The following is a 27,288-nucleotide window of genomic DNA, read 5'->3' on the forward strand; positions in this document are numbered from 1 at the left end:
GTGAAAACAGACTCTTGGGTTATCTGTAGAGGTTATGTATACTGCAGCATCATTCAGGATTACAAACTTACTGAATAATGCATTGCTGTTCAGTGGGTATTTCAGGATATTTTTCATAATGTTTATCTTTGCTGTTTGTTTTTTGTTCCTTGTCTGTTGAAATGGGCGATAAATGATTGATTACTTCCTGCAGAATAGCCTTGCTTTCACTAGTAGGCAGATTACTAAAATAGAATTGAGGTACCAGCTCCACAAATCTGATAAGAAACAGAACAAACAAAAGAAGGTATATATATGGTAACCATTTCTTCATATTTTGAATAACTGTTTTTATTACTCAGGTAACAAATGCTACATGCAGGCACATTTTGATGCATTTAGAGCCTCACAACTGGAATCCACTATTGGTTCCAAAGAAAATATTTCACATTAGCTTATATTCCTTAAACATCTCTCAAACTCAGGATGATACTCGCTCTCTCCTTGGAGTAGCATTGGCAGGCTTCTTGGTGTTGCAATTTTCATATTAAATACAGAAAAGCTCCCACTTTGAGTATAGTCTGTGCAAATTCTACCTAAAGCTTTAATGTATACCCTGTTGAAATTTAGAGAAGCAACGGAGGGACAGTTGTCTTTAGCTGTTTCAATGGATTTGAGCTAGTTTCCTGCTGCTTTGTGGATTGTTACTAATGTACTGTCTGCACATATTAATGCATGCCATTTGTGACACTTCAGCCAAAAATGAGGAAGAAGGAACCAATTCATTTCTAACCAGAAAAACTTCCCTGCCTAGTTGCCTTACAATTCTTACATGCCACAGAGAGGAGTCTGTAAATTGAAATCCTGCTGGGTTGAGAAAATAGAAGCAGGTGGGGTTTTTAGATCTGCAAACAGTTGTCTGGACTTGCTGTTGTTAATATTGCTCATTAATGTTCAATCTCCAACAAATAGCAAAGATTCTGTTTGACTTGGGTCTCACAGACATGTATCTGTTTTGTGGAACCAAATATATTTTTCAATCTGAGAATAGTGAAGACAATTGTATTTTGAACTCACTCCATATTGAGGAAAAGTAACAGTAACAAAGAACTGAAGCAGCTAAAGGCTGAATGTCCCACTTTAAAATTTCTGATCAAAAATGTAATCACTTATCCTCTTGTTAATTAAGAGAAATGCTTGAAACTAAATATTTTTGTATAGAATGCATTTCTGAAGTTCAGCAAACTTTAAGCCATCTGTACAAGAATAGTTTTGGCTTCATAATGAGAATCGATGTGACTGTAGTCTCTACTTCAGCTCCTCTACAGGGCCTATTTTAAAATCCATTTTAAAAGTGTTGGCAACAACAAAAATGGTGTTAAACCATTTGCTACAGATCTGTTACAGCACAGCTAATATGGGGCTGTTAGGTGATATACTTCATTCTTGGGATTCTTCTTGGGGTTGCTCTCAACCCTTGTATGAATGCATAAACAGGGTTTATGTGATTCCTACAAGTTAACGGGTAGGCATCTAGCTTTTGTAAGAGGTTTCTAAACTCATAAGGGTAATATGAAGTGGTTGAGAACCTGCCTTGCATGCAAAAACTTTCAGAGGCTAGCTTTGCCATCTCCAGTTCAGGCTAGAAGACTCCTGATCAGCACCTCAGAGAGCTGCTGCCAGTCAGTGTAGACAGCACTGACCTAGATGGACCAATGGTCTGACTTTATGTAAGGTCTATTCCACTTAAATTGCAAAAGAAAAATGTTTAGCAGATCGAATAGCACTTGCGAGGTATCAAGGAGGGGGAATGGGATGCTCAAACACTATTTACTGAAGGAGCTAAAATAGAAGATCAATCAAAGAGCCTGAGTCAAGTCTTTGCCGTTGCACATTCCTACTCCTAGCAGCAAACTGTAGCATGCAAATTAAGTGAAAACAATAGAAGATATCAGGAAGCAATGAACCCCATGGCAAATTGAATACAGCAGCATAATGCTACATCTCAATTTTGATTAAACCACAATTTAGTAATGCTCAATTAGGATAATTTGGGAGTTTTATATTGTCATAAATAATACCAGGAACAGCTCAGAATTGTTTGACACACTGGTCACCAGCAATATTTTTTTGCATAAGCCTAAATGACTGCAGAAGAACACCTGCCAAAAACAGAATTCTATTATGCCAGCATCTGAAATTAAAAGCTTTTCCATACTAGCAAGTACACTCTTCTGCCTGTCCAGTATGTGTAGTCTTGCCTAGTCAATTTACTTGTATGGTTCATCTGTCAAATGGAGCAGGGAAGTGCAGAAACATGGAAACTGACAAGAAAAGCATGTAGGGTAATTTGTGCACAGTTGCCCAGAACAAATTGCCTAGCTATAAACTTAAAAGCACAGGTAAAGGAGAAAAAGTGTTATTTTCCCTAAAAGTATGTGTGCTCTCATTTTAAGCACTGAAATGACACTTCTTGGTGCCTTCTACCACTTCAACACTTCCTGAGTCACTGAGAAAAGAGAGATACTAATTCCCCCTCATTTTTTTTTTTTTGCAGCTCCTTTTCAAAACACTTATTGCTGCAGTTACTATGGTTCTTTGACAGAAATATAAACAAAACCACAGTTACTGTGGTTCCTCCTGCAAAAAAATAAGCAAAATTAATGTCTGAGAAGTAAATGGAGAAAAAGGTTTGTACACCTGTCATGGAACTGCAGGGATAAATGCTCTGAAAAGGAACCACAAAAGAGGTGGAAGTTAACTCTTCTGGAGTAGATGGAGACATGGAAATTTTAAAAATGTGGAAGTACTGAAAAGTGTCAATTTAATCCATAAAATCAAGAGAACTGCATTGCTAAGTGGTTGTTAATTGATTCACGCAGTCCTTGGCGCACACATTTTCACTGCTTTTTTCCTTTTGCCCAGTGATTTTCAACTGATAGCTAGATAATTGGTCCCTGTGAACTGTGTCCAAATTAGCTTATATGCAGACTCACCTTGTCAGTTCGTTAGCTACTTCAACTCCCTGCTGCTGTTGACAGCTGAAACATACAAGGGAATTGACCAGGCATGACTATACATACCTGACAGCTATAAGAGCACATTTGAGAATGACAGACAACTACTACATGAAAAATAAGAGCAGAGTTTCCTGGGACCAAAGCTTTTTTTTAGGGGTGGGGAACCAGTGATGTGTGCTGCTTGGATAGCAGTGGGGATGTTAGTGGCAGCAGCAAGGGCAACAACATGACTGTCAGGGTTTCTCATAGCCCTTGTCATGCGACTCTCCAGCAGATTCCTGCAACTCAAAATGACCCATCTAGCCCAACAAAGTACTAGGGAGACGTCTTCCCCAGCCTTGTCACCAAGATGCTTCATTTGGAAATGTCAGACACAGAATCCTTGATTAAATAGTCCATCCCTGCTTGCATGATATGACAATCCATTGTGAGTACAACAACCCCTAGTATTGTTGAGATGTCAGGATGACTTGTCACCCCTGTGGGAAGTTGTCTAGATCAGTAGTATTTTCAACAAATATTTATTGTATACATTTTATATATTTCTTTTTTGTGTTGATTGTGCTCTTAAATTGAAATTGTATGATAGAAAAATGAACAGAAAAGAAATCCTTGTTTTCTGTTACTCACAGGTCAGGTGATATTTCTGAGACGATTTTTATAGAGTTGTTTTCAGCTATACTAAATTTGTGGAATATAACCCATTCTGGAATGCTCTTCGTGTTGAAGTATACTGACAAAGGGTGAAGCTGAGCTACGTGCCTATGTGACAACATTAAATAGTTTCCACAGCCATCCACATCACGAGCAGTCTAGAATATAAAAAGATCTGTGTTTAAATTATATGCCATTGACTCAAACGTATGGCAATGCCTTCACAAGCAGACATTCAATATCTAGTGAATAACAGAAATGATGGTTTTGATATGGTTAAAAAGTCATCCTTTATTATTAGTACATTTATAGCTTTAATAATACAGTCCTTGTCTATTCAAAGATAAGTTGATGGCCTTATTTCCAGTAGGTTGGAATAGGACAGCAGCCTAACTGAATTACAAGGCTGTAGTCTAAGCTATAGCATTATAACAAATGGGAAAAACAGGAATCAAAACAACTCCATAGTTCAGTGCAAAGGCAAACCTACATGTTTGGATTAAATTAAGATTGTCTACATTGTTAAGATACTTAAATGAAAATATCCAATTGCTTTTCTTACTTGCATAAAATAACCAGATAGCAGTGCTTTCTTTATCTTTGGTACGTTCTCTTTCAGTCCAAGAGCAGATGCTGAAACTGGGAGTTCAATTTGTCTCATAATGTCGTGCAATTCAGCTCTGATAGCTTCTGCCATCCTTAGTGCATAGCAGTTCAGAAAGTAATTCTGACACCACTTTTCAATTTCATAGTCTGGGAGAAAAAATGCTATATTACTAGGTGATTCCACTGTGTAATTATGGAGATGTACAATATCAGCAAAAGAACCCTTTCTGGGCTTAAGTCTGCAATTCTATAAATACTGTGGCCAAGTCCCACTGAACTCAGGTGGACTTCCCTTAGAATATATAGGATTGCACTGTAATTGTTTTTAAACTTGTAGAGACTAGCACAACCAGTGATCATATACTGTTAGCAATGGATTTTTGGTAACAGGGTAGCAAAGATAAAATACAATGAGCTTCTTTCCCTGTGTGGGTTGATTTGGATTTAATTTGTTTATCTACCTCTAATTTTAAACCTTTGTCCAAAAGTATGGTGCTTGTGTTAGCTATCTAGAACACAACTGTAATTGCATTACTGCTTCCTTGGTGCCTTCATTGGCTCAGTTTTCTTTCACAATATATTTTAAAGTTTTGCTGCTCATTTTAAAAGTTCTTAATAGCTTGGCTTTCCATATTCCTTTCTAAAAATCCCTTTTTTGTTTTGAGGTTGTTGCTGTTGTTGCTTTGCCCTTGTTTGTTTGCTTTCCTCTCTGCCACGAATCCTCTTCCTTAACATATTTGTCTTTCAAGAAATGGCCCAACACAGATCCCTTTAATTTGCTTTCTTAAATACCCTAGTTCTTTTACCTTACTCTTTTAACCAACAATTTATTTTTAAATTGGTTACATTATATTGTGTTTAAGAGTGCATTCCTTTATGTTTACTCAGAACTAATGTCTACTGAGTTTCATGAGACTTGCTACCAGAAAAGTGGTAGCTTAATTTTTCCATTTTAAATATAAATCTTATCACTATTACCTATAACTATAATCTTGTGCATATCAATTCTTTTCTCATTTCTTTTTGTCACTTGTTTTTTAGATTGCAATATAATTTAGGAAAGGACCTGCATGTTTTTTCTTCACAAAGTACAATTTGCTTTTAGATGCTACATAGGTAGTAGCTGTATTAATTGTTCAGAAGCACTTAAAATTTAAAAGTATAGTTAAAATATTTGGCAAACACTTACGCTGGCTCATGGAGTTTGTAGTGACTTCTTTGTAAGCATTGTACACATTGATAAGAGTAAAATGGTCTCCTGCAGGATGTACAAATTTTTGCCAGCAAAGAACTGCAATCTCTTCTGTTCCCTGCGGTGGGTTTATAAAGCAACTAGGAGCTTGCATTGAAAAAGAGAGAATGAAAACAAGCTGACAGCATATAAGAAACTGTGCTGAATGCACAACGTATGCAATGTAATAATTTCTGAGCAGAAATGGGTTCCTCAGCAAAAACTGGTTTTTACTCATCTCCTTTAACTACTGCCATCTTCTTGTGGAACATTTGCAGATATGTCTTGTTTCTTTTACCTGTTATCTGGAACTCTGCTGCAAAAACAATTCTCTCATTCCTTAAATGATGACACCCTCACTTGAACCAATATATGCTCCCTGCCTGATGATTTTCCAATATAATACAATGTAGTCCTTACCTTAGCATAAAAGTAGCTTAGTAGTGGTAGTCCTTACCTATAACAAAAAGTGGTCCTTACCTTACTTTGACCTCCACCTCTTTCCACTCTCAGATCCCAATATATCCTGTGCCCTTAATCATCAAGCTGCACTATTGTCCACCATCTGCAGGTTTCCTTGCCCCCAAAACCATTCCAGGTTCTCTCTGCTGTTGTCCCTTATCTCTATAACTACTTTTTAGAACATCTATTCCTCTTCAATCAAATTCCTCCTTAAAATTCACTTTTTCAAGATAGGCTTTGGTCCAGCTCCTTAGTTAATCCTTATCCTTGACTGAAACAGCTAAGTATGTGTAACCAAATTTTCTTTTTTTACTGTAGTTTCTTTCTTCCATTCCTTTAATGCCTCCCTTATGTCTAAATAAGATTCTTGGAACAGACCTGTTCCTCTGTTGTGACTCCATAAACTGCCATATACATTAGTGGTGAGATGATTAGCAATCTGAACATTCTCTACTTAATTTTTAAATATTGCTCTGGTTTCAAGGCAGGTATAAATATGATGTATGAGGCCTTTAATAAGAGGGTTGGTTTTCAGTCTTCTGGTGACATGAGCACTTTAAGTTATATCCAGATGATAATCTTATTGAGCAGGGCGAGGGACCTATTTCAACCTGAGGCCATGTTCCCATCTGACCAACCTCTTGCAGTGGTTAGGGCAAATCCATGCACATACATGTAGGTCTGACATAATGTGCATATGCACACCCAGATGCGCCCCCTGCACTTGCAATGAGGTATGGAGTTGAGGTCAATGGGAGAACTGTTTCAAGCCTATTTAGCTTTAATTTCTATACTGCCCATTAGCCTTCAATGCCTTGTGTGGGTGTGGGTGTGGGTGGGGGGGGTGATTTGCCTCCCTGCTATGACCCTCTGAACACCACACAATGCAAATCGGAGCAGGTGCCTTTTAAAGCCTTTCTGTGTGGGAAGAACAGCAGGAAGAAGACTGGGTGGCTGGTTCCCAATCCTAACAATAAAATAGGTGGAGAACTTTTGTCCGTCAGGGCATCTCCATCTGGCCATTGTCTTCCCCTCTGCCCACCTCCAAGCAGCAGTTAGACTTTAGGAAAAGCTGAGTTGCTGTGGACAACATTTGAGGGGTATTGCTTGGCAAGGAAGAACTAGACCTCCCTTGGCTACATAGTGTAGCCACTTGAAAAACCATTTCTCACACAGCAATTGGAGTTTCAGGAGAAAAAAAGAGAAAATTGGGAGTATTGAGCATTGAGGGAGAGTAGTGAAACAGAAGGGGGCATGTGTGCAGGGAGGCAAAGGCAGGGGACATGCATGAAGTGAGAGAAAAGGAGGGAAATTTGAAACTGATGTGTGAGAAAGCTGGGTATGAAAGATTTTGGCATATGAAACCTTGAAGGTTTCTAAGGCAGCCCTTGGGTTGGAATAGTTTCCTCACCTCTGCAAGAAAGCAGAGATATTGCATCCCCCATCAAATTGTCATCATGTGGGGGGTAGAGTGGGGGGGGAGTGAAAGGGGAAAGAGGGAGGCCTCCATAGCATGCCCGTCTGCACCGCCCAATTGAACAGGGAAATCTCTTTGGCATTTCCTTGCTGCAAGGAGGAGCCACTAGTGAGTTTTAGTGACAGTGGAGGACAAGGGATATTCAAGGATTTTCCACTTTCATGGTGGTCCTGCACCCCTAACCACCACAAAATTGTGGGGTTGACTATATGTGATCCAACGTACATACAAATTCAACTTAAATATGAATTTGTTTTCTTAGGAATGAAACTCATTTTTAAGCTGGGGACTGAATGTAGTGCGTTAACTCTGGAAAATAAGATCCATTGAGTTGGATTTACTTGTACTTTGGAGTATGAGACCAAACACTACCAGATCTGTTGATTTTGGCTGCTTTGGGGCTGAAGAACCAAAAGCCAAATCTGGCCCTCTGAAGATGAACATATACCTTCCTCCCAATTGTTACTTCCCCCCCCCCCCCCCCAATGTTAAAGTGCATCTTTTAAGCCTTAATTACTGGCAATAAATGCTTTACTCTAAAATAGGCTGGCATTTTTAATTTTTTTGACTTTACCTCTTTTGCCTTTGGCCCAACCCACCACCAAAATGCACCCACTATGACCTTCTCTGAAAGGTCCAGTGCTTGAATTTATCAAATTACTGAGCAAATTTCTATAGGCCTGCATAATTTTATTATCATTAAAGATCACATCAGAGAGGTGACATAACCCTTCCTCAAATTTTGTGAAAAGTACAAAATACTTTCTAAACCTACATTTCATTTATGCAGATGTTCAACCAATTTAATCAAAATAATCAAATGTTTGGTTGATTAATTCATAAGGGATAATACAAGTAATGAAGTATCAAAGGCATACTTATTGCCTTTTCAATTTTATTTTGATTCAGAAGTCACTGAAAAGGGGAATAGCATATAAAATATGTTCTAAGCATAACATTTTAATTAAATTTCATTTATTTGTTGGTTAAAAGGCAAACTATGACTCAACTAAGTATTCATTAATTGGTTGACCTTAGCAGTTATTTGTATATTAAACCAGCATAAATAAGAGCTTGAATGGGAGCCACAAGGGCTTCAGAAAATACCTGTTACCATGGCAGCAATGGTGAGCATTTCCTCTACACAGTCAAATTCTAAAGAAGCTAAAATAGCCTTTGACAGTTGTGGATCTACTGGAAACGCTGACATTATTATTCCAAATTCTGAAAGGTTTCCATCATTGTCCAGGGCAGCCAAATAATCCAAATCTTCCAAAGCCTGCATGAGATTTTCAGGAGCTGAGACAAGTAGAAAAGCTTAGAATAAATCACATTAGTCACTACATTCTGTCAGGGTCCTGTGAAATTCCCATGCAGAATCCAATCATACCCAAAATCAACAACTCACAAGGACGTTCACATTAGGAGACTCTCAGGAAATTGTGGATTTGTTTATGTAAGCTTTGTCTCTTTTAAATTAGTGAAAATTATTATTAAAACTATAAAGATAAAATACACAGAGCTAGCCACAGATATCTTGCATTACCTATTTCAACAGCTAGATTCATCTCCAAAATAAAATGGCTCAACTTCAGTATCAGTCAGCTAAACAAAGTATGTAACAATTCTCTTAACTTATTTCATTAAAGCAGACTCAGACTGAATAGGAGACTGGTCTGGTTTACACAGAACAGTGGCCTATTTTGGACTAATTAATTAACCCAAGATTTTCTGTATGCATGCTGTGTATGAATAGCTACTTCCAGTTTGCAGAAACAACCTATGAAAATTCCATGTGCAGATTATTAATGTGACATCCCCGGACACTATGGATTAAACAACCCAGAGTTAACCTAACAACAAGATACAGGCTTCTTACAACCCAGAATATCCAGATTTCCACAGCATGCTAACAACCTTGTTCATAGTTTGTTAAAAAATAAAGTTAGGCAGCTCACACACAACATACATCCCTGCAAATTATGTGAAGCGTAAACAATTTTACTATGTTACTCATAGGTGAGTTTTCCCTTCAAATTGCATGATTTCCAGCTTTAGAGATCTTACTTGATACTGTGAAGGGAGACAGCACACTGCTTAAAAACTGTATGCACTTTATCTTAGGTGATAATTAAATCACAAAAATCTTTTTTTTTCCTATAGTGATGATTTAATAAAACAAACTTTTACCAGTGGTCACAAAGCAGTTTGTTTCTCACTGTGGTGTTTGTTTCCGCTACCATGCAGCATAGTAGGTTGTTTGCAGGTAGCTTGCAGTTATCTGGCCAGGGTGACTTCTTTTCTTTTATAACTTTTATAACTTCTTTTATATCTTTTATATTTTTTATTTATTTTATATTATTAATTTTAATTTTATATTGTTATTTTTGTATTGTATTTGATTGTGTTGTAAGCCGCCCCGAGGCTTCGGCAAGGGGCAGCATAGAAATGTTCTAATCATCATCATCATCATCATCATCATCATCATCTCCCTTCTCCTTTGACCAAGTAAAATATATATTTATTTAAAATGTGTGTCTTGTCTTCACTCTGTCTTCACAGTGGCTTACAAATGTGTTTAAATAAAACTTTTAATTGGGAAGCTCTCTAAATGTAGAGTCTATACTTAAGAAAAAAAGAAGCATTACTCTCTCATTGCTGGTGTCTGCTATGCAGGGTCATACTAATGGACCAGTATCCTTTGGTGTTATCTTCCAGTAGTGCATCAACAGTTGGCAGCTAGATAAAGAACAAGCCCTATGTAAACCACCTGGATTCAGGGCAGTCCAGGAGCAGAACAGATAACCTCTGGGTTAGCAGATTAAGGCAGCTTCTGCCAGAGTTATTTTGCAGCTGGGAGAATCTCACAAAAAGGGGCATAATGGAATACCACTCATTGCAGTGGCATTTCTGGCCCACTTGGCCTTACCAGTGTGTCAACCAACAAGCCTCCTTCGAAACATCTGTACCACCCCTCTGATGTTGTGTGTTGTTTTTCACATTGCTTGTGCGGAACCCTTGGCACCATAGTAGGGTTTGAATGACTCAAGGTGGGTAGGAACAAACTAACACATAGGGGTCTGTATGCAGGCTTCCTTGCAGACTCTTGGTTATGGAGCTGATGTATTGATTTTTTTCAAGGGATTCAAACATATGCACAAGGGACAATTGACTGAGGACTTTTCCTAGCTACTAATTTGAGTTACTTGCTTTGCTTGTTTATTCAGTCAATCTTAATCCTGCCTGTTTTCTTACAAAGAACTCAAAGCATCTTACATAATACTCCTCCTCATTCTTATCCCAAGAACAACAACCCTACAAGGTAGGTTGGACTGAGAATCTGTGACTGGCCCAAAGTCACCCAGCTGGCTCTATGGCTGAGCAGGGACTAGAACCCAGGTCTCCTCAGTCTCAATCCTGTGCTCTTAACCACTACACTACACTGACTTTCTTTTGATTGTGGTGGTGTCAGTTCTTACTGTCAGCATGTTTGGGCCCAGCTAATTCCATTAATTTAAATTTTTGCATACTGTTAGCTAGGTCACAAAATTTTTGTGAAAGGCTTGGGAGTAAATAACATTCAGTGAGACTAACTGCTAATACACATTGGCTTGCATGTTATATTTAAGAACTGTGCCCAGCCTGCTTTCATTGCCTGGTAAATTAGCTTACACTGTCTATGCAGCAAAAATTCTACATGTTTATCTAGAGATCCAGTTTAATATTATTAGAATTCTGATCCCTGCCTGCACATCATGAAGAAGAGAAAGCATTTATTAACCAGCCTGCAAGGTTTAATGCGATAAAAGATGAGTCCTTGAGAAAGTCAAAGCACTGAAGAAGAAAACAGGTTGGATGTTTAAGGGAGGGGGGGATTTGAGAGTTTTATCACTGAGCCATGAAAGGAAGAGTAACAGCTGATGAATGAGAGAAACCAAGAGCTGGTGACAGAAAATAGGGACGCAAGATTTAAAGTGGGGGGACATGAATGGCTACTGAGTTTTCAAAGTAATTACCAGGGAATCATGGCAAACTAATTTCTATAAATCAATAGAGCAGTTTGTTTGTGAGCTGAATATATGACTATTGTCCTTAGAAGCATCTGGCTCTGAAGCCAGTTCTAGTCCCAGAGGAAGCTTGCTGCTTTGCATTTTTACAGGAATGACTCTAGGCTTTTTTTTTTTTTTTTGCTTCAGTATTATAATAAAAAAGTGTTTAGGTTTTTTTATTATATTAGAAAGGACAAGTTAATAAATGCAGATTATACAGGTGAAGGAACAGTAATAAAAGAAAAGAAAACCTTGAATAGAATTTTCAGATATTATTCTGCATTTGCAAGCACTAATGCAGCCAATAAAAAGTCATTGTAAAAATGACAAAGATTCATTGGAGAATTCTTTATGGTATTGTTCAGATTTAAATAAAACTCCTCATAAATAAGAGAAACAAAAGGAACTTCCATGAAAGGCTTTTCTTGAAAGGGACACAGACATGTAGCGCTTGATAAAAAGAGGGTGTTAACAATATGCAGTGCCATTTTTGTTATGTCTAGCCTGCCAAGGTCAGTGTTGCTGGGAGTCAAAAGGCAAACTTCATTTAGGGCTGTATGAATCAACTGCTACCACAACCACTATGTACTAAAAGAAATAATCCAACACAAAAAATTAATGATGTTATTTTTCTCTTTTAACATTAGGTATAAAACCAAAATTATGCCTACTTCAAGTATTTATGTATGTAGAAACTGGTTAGATATTGGAGGATGTTATCCAATGTTGCTGTCTGATTATGGGCTTCCAATGGAAGGTGGAAGGAATACAGAGATTAGGTTTGCTTCTAGTTCCCCTCACTCTCTAAAAGGTTTAGATGGCCCATTTCAGTCATCCAATTGTTTCTTCCCTCCTTGTAAGAAGGAAAGGCAGAGGCACAAGTGAGAGTCTTCAAAAGACAGTGGTGCCTAGTTTTTCCCTTCCACACCCCCTACAGCCATTCTACAGCTGCTCCAAAAATGGTTTTCTACCTCCAGAGCACAGCTGGCGTGGAAAGAAACACACTGGCTGGGAGTTACAAAGGAAGGGCCCTCTGATGAAGCCTTCCCCAGCTCTGACCTTAGGAGTACATATTTTCCTGACATCAAAGCTGGAACTCCAACCTATCCAATAGCTTCCCACACGCTCTTGAGAAGTCACAGGATTGCACCATAAATAATGTCATTTATTAAGTGATGCACTAACAATTAAAATGCATCAATTTATGGGCAAAATGTGTGAAAAGGGGAACCACACAAATGCAAATAATATGCTTAATATTTCTCTGCCACTTCATAACACTGGTTGCCGGGGGCAGAGAAATGGCAAGCATGATGTAACATCATGGAAAAATGGGAGGAAGACAGAAAGGCAGCTTCTTGGCATCCTGAGTTCTGTCCTCAGTGTCTTTCACTTTCAGTGTCATTCACAAATGGCACAATCCTACATATTGTGAGACATCCTCAGATGTCCCATTGAACTTACTGGTGCTTTTTTCTCAGGGGACATGCACAGGATTGCAATGTAAGCCTCTCAAAATTTCACATTTAATACCACAGACATGCAAGGAATTAACATCACATCATCTTATTAAGCCAAACTTGGTAGTAACATCATGTGGTAAGCAAGCCAAGGAATGAAGATTAGTAAAATTATCCTCATGATACTGAGATGATACTGAGAAAGATATTTAAAGCCAACTTTAGAAACTGAGAATCTGCAAAGGCGTACTACATTTTAGAGAATGAAATGGTTGTATCATCTAGACTCAAATCTGTCTTGGAGGAAGTGTACCAGTGCTATGTGCAGAAAAGCAACATTACTCACTTTTAAGTGTGGAGAAAGGAGGAAAGATTTATCTAAGTTATGTGTCCTTGGTTTGAGAGATGTATGATCAAAATTCTTGTTCAGCCAGGGAAACTTTTGACAAGTCAATTACTCAAAAGTAATGCCAAAATAAAAGTTTAGTTTTAATAGAATATGTCTGGAAATAATTTCAGGCTCCTGTACCTTTCCTCTGCAAACCACCTGCTGATGAACAACAGATTGTCCAGGGCAGCCATCTAATGCCCACTCACCTGGAACTAAGCCCTATTGAACTTAATAGGGCTTAGTCCTGAACAGACAAGTATAAGATTGCAAAGGAAATTATTTTTCTAACTTAGGTAGACTTCATGGCAAGATAATATTGCAGGAATGCGAACACCCATCCAAGATTAGTACCCCAAGATATAGCACCTTCTATTCCATGTTAGGGAACTTCAGCAACTGATAAGTTGCAACGCATATGTACATTGTTGTGCCATTGTAATTTTTAGAATTAGTAGTATTCCGCCCCACCTCAAAAGAAATCACAACTACATTTTAATCTGAAATACTGACTGAGGTTACTGTTGAATTTCATGACTAAGTGAAAAATTGAGTATGAGTCTCACATATACAAACCCAGGACTTCAGCTAACCAGTTCTTGATCAAAACAAAACACCCCCCCCCAAAAAAAAACCTCTGGAAAGAAGTAGGTCAAAAGCTGCCTTTATGCATCCCAAAATGAATTACTTAATATTGTGCATATTTGCCCATTGTATGTTGCCAGATCAAGAAATCAGAAGGAAAATTATGGTGAAGCTATGTCAATGAGCAGGAAATCACTGAATGTAAAAGTGCAAGGTTTCAGGCCTAATAAAACAAGCTGAGTTGAAGTGGGGTGGAATGGAGAGATTCCATCCTACTTCTGCTGTGATGGATCTACAACTATTCTACTTCTTTTCAGGCAGACACAATTTAGTTAAGCCTAATCTTCCCACTACCCTTTCCTTCCCATTCTGAAATCCTCATGCTTCCAAAATCACCCTATCTTGGGCACTGTTCACATGTAAAGGATGCCCTTTTTTGTACCAGAAAACGTATTGTTAAGTACAAAGTACATGTCCAAAAAGCCAAGAAATGTGTAGTTGCATTATGTGTTTTTGTGGAAAAAATAGGTCTATATGTACAAGGAATATCAAGTAATGCAGTACTACTAAGTGATTCAATGCTATGAATTTATCAATGTAACTCTGAAGATGAATCTATAATTGCAATGGTAGGATGAAATATTGGTATAATGGTAAGTATAATGGATTTCTAAAATGACACTGCAGAAGAGTTTGGCCAGAGAAGCAGCAGCTGAAGCAATTATTTTCCAAAAAACAAAGCAAAATGTACTAGATTCCTGATGACTTACAATTCAGGCAATATATTTAAGACCACCCCTGCTAAATTAGACCAGCATTCCATCATGTCCAGAATTCTGCTTTTCATAGGAGATAACCAGATACCTTCAGCTATATCGCAAGAGAACTTGACAGCAGTAGCCCTTTTTGTTTTATTTTTTAATTATTTGAAAAAACATCAATAACAAAAAGGGGGTGGTTTAACTTACTTATAACTAATATCCCAGTCTTCCTCCAAGGAGCTCATAGTTGTTTAGATGGTTCATCACCCTCCAAAGTTAGCCTCATAACTTTGTTGTCCAATAAGTTATGTTGAAAGCTAGTGACATGTAGTGAGCTTCATGGGTAAGAGGGAATTATTATTGTTTTTATTAATTTCATTTTTATACTGCCCATAGCTGAAGCTTTCTGGGTGGTTTACAACAAAGTATAAAAACCTGGCTCTCCCCATTCCAGCTCTGACTTTCTAATCACTACCCAAATACAGGGTTGCTTTGAATTACTATCATCCCTGACCATTGGCCATTGATGGGAGGTGCAATTCAAAACATCTCAAAGGTATAATATAGGAGGATGCTGCCCAACATGCTATTGCTCCTCAATTTAGGATCATACTATTTTCAACATGAAGATAACTGACAGACCTCCATTAATATGTCTAATCCTTTTTTTTAAACGCATATTAGTGGCCATCACTTGCTGTAACAGTGATTTCCTATTATATGCCCATAATTAATTGTATGAGCACATGATCAAGTATTATGAGAGGAAATCGCTCTTTCTCTCCCCCCCCCCGCCACACACTTCTCCCATGCATGATTTTATCTATCATGAATCTCTATCATGGAACCTTATGGGGGAATATGACTTGGGTTGCAACCAATTTGGGTTGCGACCAGAGTCGTGGGATGGATTAAGTTCGTGAGTCAAGGTACCACTGTATTTCTGATCAGTTTAGAACATTATATCATGCCTAAAGACACCAGGATGTTATTGTACTAAGATTATCTGGAAACTTAACACTCTGTATTGGTGTACATGACTAGCAGGTTATAAAATGCTCTGTAAATGTATTGAAAACTTGCAATTGAGTTTACCTCTGCCTGGTCATGCATTATCGTTAGTGACTGCAGGAACTGGGGGTCCAGACAATTACGCAGCAGAGGTTCAAACGTTTGATCTTTCCCACAAATCCGAGTGGTTATTTCCTCCTCACAAATTCAGAACCAAGATTCTATCACATATGAGGACAGATTGAGGGAACTAGGTCTTTTCAGCCTGTAGAAGAAGAGACTCCAACGGGTTCTTTTAGCAACATATAGGTATGTGAGGGAATGTCATATGGAGGATTGCTGCGATCTGTTCTTCCTTGCAGATGGGGAAAAGCTCAAGGAACCAGGCTTCAGGTTGAATGACAGGAAGTATTACCTGATGGTTAGGACCCCTAGGATATGGAATGGACTTCCAAGGGAAGTGGTTGAGGCCCCATCAGTGAGGTTGTTCAAGGAAAGATTGGACAACCACGTATTGGGGATTACTTGAGCGGAACTGACTGGAGCTGCGGGTCAGACTAGATGGCCCAGCAGACCCTTCTGACTCACTTTGTTTCTATGTTTCCAATGGTCTACCCACCAACAGCACCTCCATTTTGTCTGGATTCAGTTATTGGCCCTCATCCAGTCCATTACTGAGTTCAGGTGCTGATTTAGAATGACTCTGACTCCCATGAGCATGTTTTTGTGGCATTTCGCTTTAAAGCTATTTATTTATTTATGTATTCATTTATTTAATAAATTTTTATGCCGCCCCCATCGCAACAAAGCCTCGGGGCAGCTCACAATAAGAACAAAATATAACAAATTGTACAATAAAAATATTAAAAGCCGGTGCATCTCGGCTTAAAAGATTTAAAATCCTATAAATAACCAATAAATTAACAATTAAAATAAGTTTTAAATAAAAAGGTCTTAGCCTGGCGCCGAAAAACAGCTATGACGTTAAGTGGACAAGGAAGGCCCAACCTATACTTTACAGACCATTATTCTACAAAGTTGTATTCTATCCTGAAGTGTGATGGTGAACTGGCAGTGTGTATAAGAAAAGGAGCATTCCTATAAGAAGGAAAAATTTACTACTTGTTTATTTGCGACATCTCAGATTGTTGTGCTGATGTATTTTACTTGCTTTTTATGCTGGCTTATTTTCATTGCGGGCCTTGTTTTTATTGTTTTTAAAAAGAGAGCTATAAATAACTTTTAAAAATTCATGAATAAATGTATAGTAAGTCTGAGAAGAATAAAGATAACAGTTATATTACCTGGCCTATCTATGAAGTCACAGTGGCCTAGGCCTGCTATATCCATTCTTTTCAGAAAAAGGACCATCTTTGTCAAGTTGGATTCCTGTATTTTGGCCTGTGGTAGAAGCTTCATTTCCTTGTCTGTAAATTCTTCAGGGTAGAGGCAGAAACATTTGCCTGCCAGGAAATTCAAGAACAATCTTGCTTTACATATTCTCTTGTATTAGAAGTAGTTGTTTAAAGCTGATGTTTCTTTTCTTTTCTTTTTTACCTGAAGACATGCCCAGAATTTGCTTACGCATCTCAGCTTGACTTTTGCTAATAGGCCGTACCACAACAGTGTCTGCTCTGATTCGAGGATTGTATACCTTGCAATATAAAAAGAATGACTGTAGTAAAAACCTAAGACTGATCAAACAGCAAAAGGATTTGCACTGAATTTTTGCTTCAAAGCGCCCCCCTCCAACACTTCTATTTAGTTTTTTAAATGCTTGGCTGCAAATTCATTTCCTTTTCACAATAGTTATTATTGTTTCACTTGTCTTGAAATGGAAATGGAGAAGTGAAAGCACTCTGATAAATTCATTGAAATCATGCTTGTTCCTGCAAGGATCATGGTAGGTTTGTTGAAATGAATACTGACATCTCCTTCAGAAATTATGTTCAATAAAACACACAAAACTTGATCCAGTACATGGAGGCTGCAGTGCCTGCACACAGAATATTCCCATGGGCTCAGCTAAGTTGTTGGTTCCCTTCCTCTGCCTATGTGAATACATAGGTGCCCCACACAGGCAGAACTAATGAAAGAATGGGGTGAGCAGTATGTTCCTTCTATATCTTCATCTAGCTTACTGCTTAGTCACTTGATATACATGACTCATGTTTCAGAGCACGAGGAATGAGTAGATTCAGGCTGACTAGGAGCTCTTCCTTCAGCCCTTCAAGAGCATGGGGTAATTGGGTGGTAGGAGAAGAGGAGCCAAAAGCAACAACCTTCCTCACACTATCTGCCCCATCTTAAGCTTCCTCACCAGAGACAGGGCAGCAGCTGAGGTGGCTGCCACCGAAGATGGTGAGGAAATGCCACCGCCAGAATAACTGCTGCTGCAGCTGCTGCCTCCAAAAGCACCACCAGATTTGCCACATAGAGCAATGGCAGAGGTGCAACTGCTAAAGTACCTTTGTGCTCATCAGCAGAAGCAGGTGGGGCATGCTGGAGCAAGCTCTCATGGGGCTGCCAGCCTGACCTGCTCTCTTCTTGAGCCTCAGGATAAGAGCAGGACAGTCTAGTGGACTTGGGAGAGCTCACCATAACCATGCCTGTGCCATCACTGCAATACAGACTTGACAGGAGAAAAGGGGCACTCCTAGTCCTCTTCAAGCTGAAAATAAACTCAAAGGGTCACATGCAGCTTGGCACCCTTGGTTTGGCCACTCCATCATAGAGTTTATAAAAGATCTCTGTGGACTAGATTAGATTGGTTTTCAATTTGGACACATCTCTCCCCTTCCATTGCGCAAATCTGGCCACCCCTGCTTTTTCTTCTAAAAGCAAGCACATATTTCTAAATAGTAAACTGTAGGCAAGAGCAAGTAGTATCAAATTACAGCAATGGAAAGTTACTGATTTTTAATCTGCACACCATGAATGAAGGCTTTCCCCTTTATAGAAAACTACCACTCTTTTCAGCACATATGGGCTGCTTTCATACTAGTTTGTTATAGAATTGTCACGCCTCATTTACTTGCATTTTCAACATGAGTGTACAATTAACATGGTGTACCTGAGTTCAAATGTCATATAGTTGTTTCTGATTAGCCTTAATATGCAAAATGGCCACAGAGCATACCTGGCTGTACCACTAGGTTTCTGTGAAGCAGTTTGGCATTGTATGGAAGCTGATTAACACCCCCGCAATCCCCCCGCTATGTCCCCAACAATGTGAAACAGCCATTTCTAGTCTAGCGCCCACCAGACATATTGGAATATACGAGTAACTCTCATCATCCCAAGACAGCCAGAATTGCAATCTAACACATTTGCGGTGCACCAGGTTAGGAATCCAAGGTGCACAATGAGCTCCCATACCTAGAATAGCTCCATTTATTTATTTCAGCATTTATGTCCCATGGATTTTAACAATATAGTGGAGAACCCAAAAGTTTGAAAACTAATGGTTTGAATTAGTGTTTAGTTGAAAACTAAAATAATAAGTGGGCTACACAATAGTTGCAACAGAACTATAAACAGTTCTCTGGTAATACAAAATTAAATAATTCAACTTGAAATTTGAGGAAAATATAATTTGGCTTCTACATTAACAATACACTTTAACTTCCAATTTGAAAATAATAATAATGAGAAGACTGTGATGAACTTTTAAGCATGTATATATTAAGTCTCACCATTATAAGGGCACATGAAACTTCCCCTTCTAGTCATGATTTGAACCACTCATAATTAGTTAACTCTTATTACTTTACTCACCTTTTTTTTCTCTATTCCAGTATCTATAACAAAGGCTATAGTTTTGAACCAAACCAAAGATTCTCCAAAGCTAGTAGTTAGCAACACTTTCCTCTTGTAATATTTGCAAGGTTTCTCTTCATTTGGTTTAAAGATTCTCTCTCTTTCACTGGGATAGAGAGGAAGTGGGACCAATTCACCAACATCAGGATTCAAATTAGACTGTTTTTCTTGAATAATCTGGTAGGCTTTTCCAATTTCCTATAAGTGGTGAAGACATTTTTTGAGCATTAAAACAGGTTCATTGTGCCAATTCTGAATCTAGTCTCTCTTTTTTAATGGGTTTTATTCCTATGTTAAGCTCCAATAGCAAACAATGTAACAGTCATAATGCTGATTAAATTGAGAAAACTGTAATAGAGGAACTATGCAAAGAAATCTCATATGCTGTAATGTGGTAATTATGTTTCCTGAGGAATTTATTTTAGCTCAGGAAGCGGGGTCTTTCTCTCCCAGAACCATTTTCTAAAGTGCCATTGTCTGAACAGATTTCTGCCATCTGAGAGTCTATCACAACTAAGCCAGTCCCTTGGACAGATACTCTAATATTCATTATAATACATTAATGTGCTACTGAAACACTAATGCTGAAAAACTGTATGATGGACTCTTGATTTCCCATATCACTCTGCTTCACACTCTACCCAGAAATAGTAAGATTTAATGTGGAAGAATTCCTATCTAGTTAACTCTGAGAGTTGCTATTATGTATAGTTAGAATTTAAAGTATCAAAAAAGTGCCATAAACTGTGTATGAAAATGACTAATAATTTTCATTGCTATTATAATAATTGAACTTTTAGGGGAATTGTAGATTTACTTATAGTATTCTTTCCAATGTTAGATGAACTCTCTGGGGGTAATAAAAATCAATAAAATGCTAAAGAAACTATTAATTGAAAATTAAGGTCAAGAATTTAAAGTTATAGAAGTACAAAAAATTGACATAAAATAAACTCCAAAGCCTTCATTAAATTATGTCATTATTCTTCTTCCTTTCTGTAAAAGTTACAGCTTACATGATAAATGGAATTAACTACAAAGTGATTTTAAAATATACCTTTTTCTCTTCTGAGGTATGAACACTGTTTCTCCAAATGTCACCTTGTGCTAAACAGGCTGGTATAAGAAAAGGTTGCTACATCTTGGATATCAGTCAATGATGTGACAGTATTTACAGTAGGGCTGTAAACATTATTTCTGAACCAGGTAGACTTGCCTGACCATGGGTTTTATATGGCAATTAAACATCACCTGCAGAACTTAGAAATTTCCATTACAATTTGGTTCTCTCCATGCCAGCAAATGCAGGCAATACGTACATAAAGCTAATGCAGTGCTAGTGCATTGCTAGCAGAGTTCAAATAAAAAGTGTAATGGTGAGCTTATTATCATAGGAATAGGGTAGTTGAGCTCAGGTATGGGCACCCATTTATTTATTCATTTACTTCATTTTTATAATCCCCAATAGCCCAAGACTTGCTGGGTGGTTAACAAAAAGTTTAAAACATATAAGCAAAGAGAAAACATAAATACAACAAAACAATAAGGCTCTTAACCAAATAGGACAAAAAGGGAGGTGGAGTTGCAATGTATGTGAGACACATATATCCGCACAGAAATTCAACAAGAGGAACATCTGGCTAAATTTAAAGGGAGCAAAAAATAAGAAAAACATAGTTATTGACATATATTACTGTCCACCCAGTCAAAAAGAGGACAAGGATGCCACCTTCGAAAAGCAATTTGCCAGCATTTCCAAGAAAAATGATGTGGTCACCATGGGGAACTTCAGTTTCCCCGATATATGCTAGGAGACAAATTCTGCCAAACATGGCCCCTCCAAGAGATTCCTGACATGTGTTGCCAACAACTTTCTCCAGCAGAAAGTAGAGGAAGGTACGAGAGGATTGGCTATACTCTATTTAATACTAACAGGAATGGGCTGGTGGACAAAATAACAACCGTGGGACTCTGGGGGAAAGTGACCATATGATACTTGAATTCTCAATTATGAAGGAGACAAAGGTTACCTGGTACCAAACACGTATCCTGGACTTCAAGAAAGCCAACTTTAACGAACTCAGAGCAATGATAAGTGAGGTGCATCAGGAAGGCTAATTCTTCCTGCAGGATGGTTTATAAGCCACCTTAGGATGGTATATAAAATATCCCAGCTTGCAATAGCTTGTAGTAGAACTTAATAAACCTACAGTGACTCAGACAACAAAATAAGCCATAATCAAGTTAAAGCACCAGAGAGCCCTTGTCAAGAGTTGCAGAATGGCTTGCTGGTCCAGCCAAGGGTCTAACAGGTACCTGCCTTTCTTAGGCACCTTAAAGAGCCAAAGCAGAACTAGAGGACAAATGGAAAAGACTCCCAACCAAACTGCTTGCAGAGGGACACATATTTCAAAATCTGGGGAAACCTGTGTGGAGAGGCAGGCTTGCACTTTTCAAACACAAGCCTTGTGCAATTCCTGCTTAGGCTTCCTTCATGTTTTGCCACTTCCTGAAGTGCTATCCTCTTGGGCTATCCTCTTGCAAAACTGAGGGTATAGATTGGTCTTCCAAGCTCCCACCAGAACTCTGAGAATCCTGCTTAGAAGGAGGAAACATTTTTATAGGTTCTTGGGTCTTTTGTAGGGGTGTTTTTTGCCTTGTGCTGTCCATACTTGGGAAAGTGAGGGCAGACCAGTGCCAAATGAGCACCCCATAAGAATTCTGATGATTCTGCTGCAAAGGTGCTTTTCATACACCTCACCTTTAAAGAAATAGTTAAAAATAGTTGGCATACATGTCAAATTACAAAACTGTAATTTGGCATGTATGCTGTGTCTATACAGACACCTGTCCAAGCCAAATTGCAACTTTGTAGCCTACTGTTAACTACTCTTTTCTTTTTTTAAAGGTAGGATTAGTCGAAAGCACCTTTTATGGAAAAACGTCAGGTCTTTTGATGGCTGTTCACATGGCCCTGAGTAGCTCCCACTTTCCCAAGTGTGGATAACTCAGAGACATTTTTCTTAAAAAAAAAAAAAAAAGTCAAGCCATGGCTTAAATGACTTGGGGGACATTTGGGATACTACAGGAGGATGAGTAGTGAGGAAGGGGAAAGAGGAGGGCTCAGTTATATAACTGATAGTCTGTTAGGTATAGAGGAATTTTAACCACAGTGCATTGTTACAATTCCCAGAGGGTAAACAAAGTTTGTCAACTCAGCCATTTTCTCTGAGCTAGATGGCAACCCTTGGTGAAGTGAGTTATAGGCAGATCCTCCAGAAATCAGCTTTTTATGGTTCGTTTATACTGCAACCATATGTATGCCTAATCAGCAACAAGTCATACCAAGTTCAATTGGACCTACTCCTAGGTTTGCATATGATAGCAGCTTTCATAAAATGAGAGTACTTTTCCATTGGTTCAGTTTTAGATATAAGTATTGAAGCAGTTAAAGAAATTGCTCAGACAAGAACAGGTGCACAGACATTATCTATGCCATATTAAATAAACAACTTACTTGTTCACAGGCCAGAAAGATGACAATATCACCACTCTCCTTGGAATTATGAATTTCAAAAAGCAGCTTTAAAGCAGACAGGAAATGGTCTTTCTGAACATTACAGGTATACACAACCTCCATCTGGTATTTGCTTTTCACACTTATGAGAGGCACACTGCTGTAATATGCCTGTAGTTTGCTGGATATTTCAACAGATGCAATTACAATTAGCTTCAACTCTGGTCTTAATAACAATACATGCTTAAGAAGCCCAAGCAGTATATCTGTTGTGACACTTCTTTCATACACATCATCTACAATGATAATTCCATAATTACTCAGAAGAGGATTGGTCATCATTTCTTTTTGCAGCATGGCATCTGTACTGTATCTGTAACCATGCAAAACAAAAGAAGACAATTATACAAAATTAAACTTTGGTGATGGCATAGGCTGATGCAAGAAGCAAAAAAAAAAAAAAAAAAATCTTCAGACCACATGTAATGTGCCAAGAATAACCAGTGAGCAAGTCTCCATGTAATAGCATACTGGGTTGAGGAAATCATGGCAAACTGAAGACTACATTGCCATGCCTGCAAGGGGTCACTGAGCTGTGGAACATAAGAAGCTGCCTTTAACTTATAGTTCAGCTAGCTCACTATTGCTGTTACTGACTCAGCAGCTCTTCAGGGTTTCAGGCAGGTTTCAGGCTTCTCCTACTTGGAGATACCAGGGATTGAATTTGGGATTTTCTGTACACAAAGCAGCTGCTCTACCACAGAGCTCTGGCCCCTCTGGCCACAGTTCAATACAGTGTCCAGCAGTGCAATCCTTTGTAAATTTCATCACAGTTAATTCCTATGGTGTTCAATGGGATTTACTCAAAGGCAAGTGTAGGAACAGTTTAAATTCCACTGAATACAGTTGGTCTTAATATGCTAAATTGTTAGCACTGAGTTGATTCATATTCAGAAAAGTAGTGAAGTCACTATTCTAGAAGGTTTACTGCCACAGATACAAACGTGAAAACATATTTCCACTTGCTATAATGGAGAACTGGTGCAGTGCTCAGAATGTTGGAGTGGGGGCTGGGAGATCTGCATCCTAGTTCCCAGTGGCCATGAAGCTCACCGGGTGACTTTGGGTCAGTCACAGACCCTCAGCCTAACTTACCTCACAAGGCTGCTGTTGTAAGGATAAAATGCAACTAAGTAAGCCACCTTGAGTTCCTCACAAGAGGAAAAAAGGCAAAATATGAAAACAATATATTGTCCTCTGTTCTCCCCTGCAGAGGAGGGCAGGACGCCCTCCAATGGAGTGAAGCTTAGGGAACCAAGGTTTCATTTAGATGCCAGAAAGTACTTCCTGACAGTTAGGACCTTGAGGGTATGGGATACCCTCCATGTGAGGTGGTTGAGGCCCCTGTGAGGGTGTTCAAGGATAGGCTTGACATGCACATGGTGGGCATGTCATGAGTAGAGCTGGCTGGAGCGGGGGTCAGACTAGATGGCCTGGGACACCCCTTCTGACTCGCTGTTTCTATCTTTCTATGTTTCTATGTACCATGACTAGAAGACAGATGCCATGTTAGTATGTATGTATGCATGTATGTATTTATTTATAGTATTCTTATTCTGCCCTTTAGCCAAAAAGCTTCCAAGAGCAGCTTGTCTGGAAATGATGGGAGTTGTAATCAACTACATCTGGAGGCAGCAGAATGGGGAAGGCTGCCAACAAAGCTACTGAAGATCAAGGAAGTTCCTACCTTTATAGACCTACCACATAATCTTCATAGGCTTCTGTCAGGTATATACTAGAAAACAATGTCAGGCTATGACAGAAACCTAATTTTGTATATAGATTAAAGGTAATAGCCATAAAAGCTGAAAAGAAATGTACAAACCTCAGGATTGTTGAACTGTTACAACAGTTCTCAAATGGAACCATGTATCCCACTTCATGACCAATACTGATATCCATTTCATCAGCTACTTGCAAAGCCAACTGCATGGCAGTGTGTTTATGTGTTTGTGTACATATAATTGTTCCATGTTGAAAATGATTGGAAAGAGAGTATTCAGCACACCACTGAGGCACCTTTCATATTAAAACAAAAATTAAAAATAATGAACACATCTAAATGAATACACAGTTTTACTTGGATTATTACAAGAGCTGTCTTAAGTGACCAACTATATTGCTTGCTAGCTGTCTGGCTGCTAGGAATTGAACTGTTCAATAAATGGAAATTATCTTTCAGGATAAATGCCAAGACCTCTCATCGGTTAAATGGTCAAACATGACCTGAGACAGGTCTGGGAATTTCTTGTTCTGAACTAGATTAGACTGGAAGTGTTGGGAAGGCTGCTGGGAGAAAAGGACACCAACCTTATCATTTTAAGCATTTCTATTATTTACTCAGTTCAAGAGTATGATGGACATTCATGGTCAGGGTCATACCTTTGGCCTATGCTTCCAACTAGGCCTGCATGTAGCCCTGTAATGGTCCTGTTAAGTCATTTCAGCACAAAATGACTATCTGTCAATGAGAAGCCAACACTCAGGATTAACGTTAATTTGGAGCAGGAAGATTATTTGTATTCACCAATGGGACACAGGCATTTCTAGAGAAATTACATAAATCTACTTCTCATGGCCTCTGATCTATTCTGCAGAAAAATGAGACCCAGTTTGACGTCAAATCCTGGCTTAATTAATATAAGAATTTCTAGAGTTGCATGATGCTGCCATTTTGAATATGCAACCTCTGATCACCCCCAATTGAAGGTTATTTTGCTATGTGAAAATCCAGACCATATGGGTTAATTATGGGTTAAAGAAACCAAAGTTAACCCAGGATTAGGTGTTAGATTAACTGTTGGTTGTTTAACCCCAATTAACTTATGTCTGGGTCTGCACATCACAAAAAGACCTTTGATTAGCAGTTGCATATTTAAAATGGCAGTGACACATGACAGGAAAGCATCCTTGCAAACTGTAAATGAATGTGTAAATGGGCCCTAAGTGTAATTTGTGCTAATTTGTTTTCCTTTGCAGCAGGGGATGATTTTCAACTGCTGTAGAATCATAGAATAGTATGGGGCCAAGGAGGTCATCTGGTCCAACCCCCTGCTGTCGCAGGACACCAATTTACACCATCCCACTCAGATGACTGTCCAGTTTCTTTTTGAATGTCTCTAGTATGGGAGAACCCTCTCTAGGCAACTGATTCCACTGTCTATTGCTCTAACAGTGAGGAAGCTTTTCCTGATGTCCACTCTGAATCTGGGTTGTCGCAACTTTTGGCCCTTTTACATTTGGGCCTGAGATCAATCCTATTGACACTCAGTGGCCCACTGTGACAAATTTTACAGCACTTTAGGGATAAAGTCACTTAGATTTGTCACGAGTTTGACTCCACAGTTAGTAATGTTCCTGAAGTGGAGGTGTCCAGAGTTCAGTCTAGTCCATCACTGTTGGATAGATTTCAATTATTACAGCCTGAGGATGTGGACAAAATGCTAGGACAAGTTCAACCCACCACCGTATACTCAACCCTTGCCCTTCATGGCTGATCACCAAAGCCAAGGACTGGATGCATACCTGGGTCCAAGAAGTTATAAATGCCTCTCTGAAGAATGGGTTGGTCCCCGCCCCCTTGAAGGAGGTGGTTATCAGTCCTCTTCTGAAGAAGGTGAACCTGGACCCAGAAGTTACCACCAATTATAGACCAATGCCTAACATTCTGTTCTTGGGCAAAGTGCTTGAGCAGGTGGTAGCCAGACAACTCCAGGTACTCTTGGAAGAAACTGACCATCTGGATCCATTCCAGTCTAGTCTCAGGCCTTCCTTTGAGACAGAGAAGGACAGGGGGAGTGCATCTCTGTTGGTTTGTCTGCACCTCTCAGTGGCTTTTGATACCATTGACCATGGTATCCTTTTGGCTAATTTGGCTGAGTTGGGGGTTGGAAGCACTGCTTTGTGGTGGCTCTGCTTCAGCTTGACTGGCTGATTCCAAAAGGTGGTGTTGGGGGATTATGGTTCTGTGCTATGGCAAACATGCCATGGAGTTCTGTAGGGTTCCATTCTATTCCTCATGCTATTCAACAGCTACATGAAACTGCTAAGAGAAGTAATCTGAGGTGTCACCAGTATGCTGATAACATGCAGCTCTACCTTTCTTTTTCATCTAATCCAGATGAGGTGGTAATGATGCTGAATCAGTGTCTGGACAGTGTGATGGTCTGGATGAGGACCAATAAATAGACTTAATAGAGGTAAGATGGA

General features: G+C 38.8%; 1 protein-coding gene across 1 annotated transcript in view; it reads right to left on the reverse strand.

The window, feature by feature from the left end:
- Positions 1-67: 67 nt before the first annotated feature.
- Positions 68-27,288, reverse strand: part of DHX32 (DEAH-box helicase 32 (putative)) — a 35,141-nt gene continuing 7,920 nt past the window's right edge. Inside the window, exons 2-11 of the mRNA XM_044445611.1 lie at positions 24,905-25,098; positions 23,020-23,392; positions 19,461-19,700; positions 17,241-17,337; positions 16,988-17,146; positions 8,537-8,728; positions 5,449-5,598; positions 4,216-4,406; positions 3,630-3,811; positions 68-257 (exon numbers count right to left, since the gene is read on the reverse strand). Of these exons, the coding sequence (XP_044301546.1) occupies positions 68-257; positions 3,630-3,811; positions 4,216-4,406; positions 5,449-5,598; positions 8,537-8,728; positions 16,988-17,146; positions 17,241-17,337; positions 19,461-19,700; positions 23,020-23,392; positions 24,905-25,098 (1,968 nt within the window). The remainder of the gene's footprint in view (positions 258-3,629; positions 3,812-4,215; positions 4,407-5,448; positions 5,599-8,536; positions 8,729-16,987; positions 17,147-17,240; positions 17,338-19,460; positions 19,701-23,019; positions 23,393-24,904; positions 25,099-27,288) is intronic.

This window comes from Varanus komodoensis, unplaced genomic scaffold (assembly GCF_004798865.1).
Source record: "Varanus komodoensis strain SLA01 unplaced genomic scaffold, ASM479886v1 scaffold49, whole genome shotgun sequence".
Lineage (NCBI taxonomy): Eukaryota > Metazoa > Chordata > Lepidosauria > Squamata > Varanidae > Varanus > Varanus komodoensis.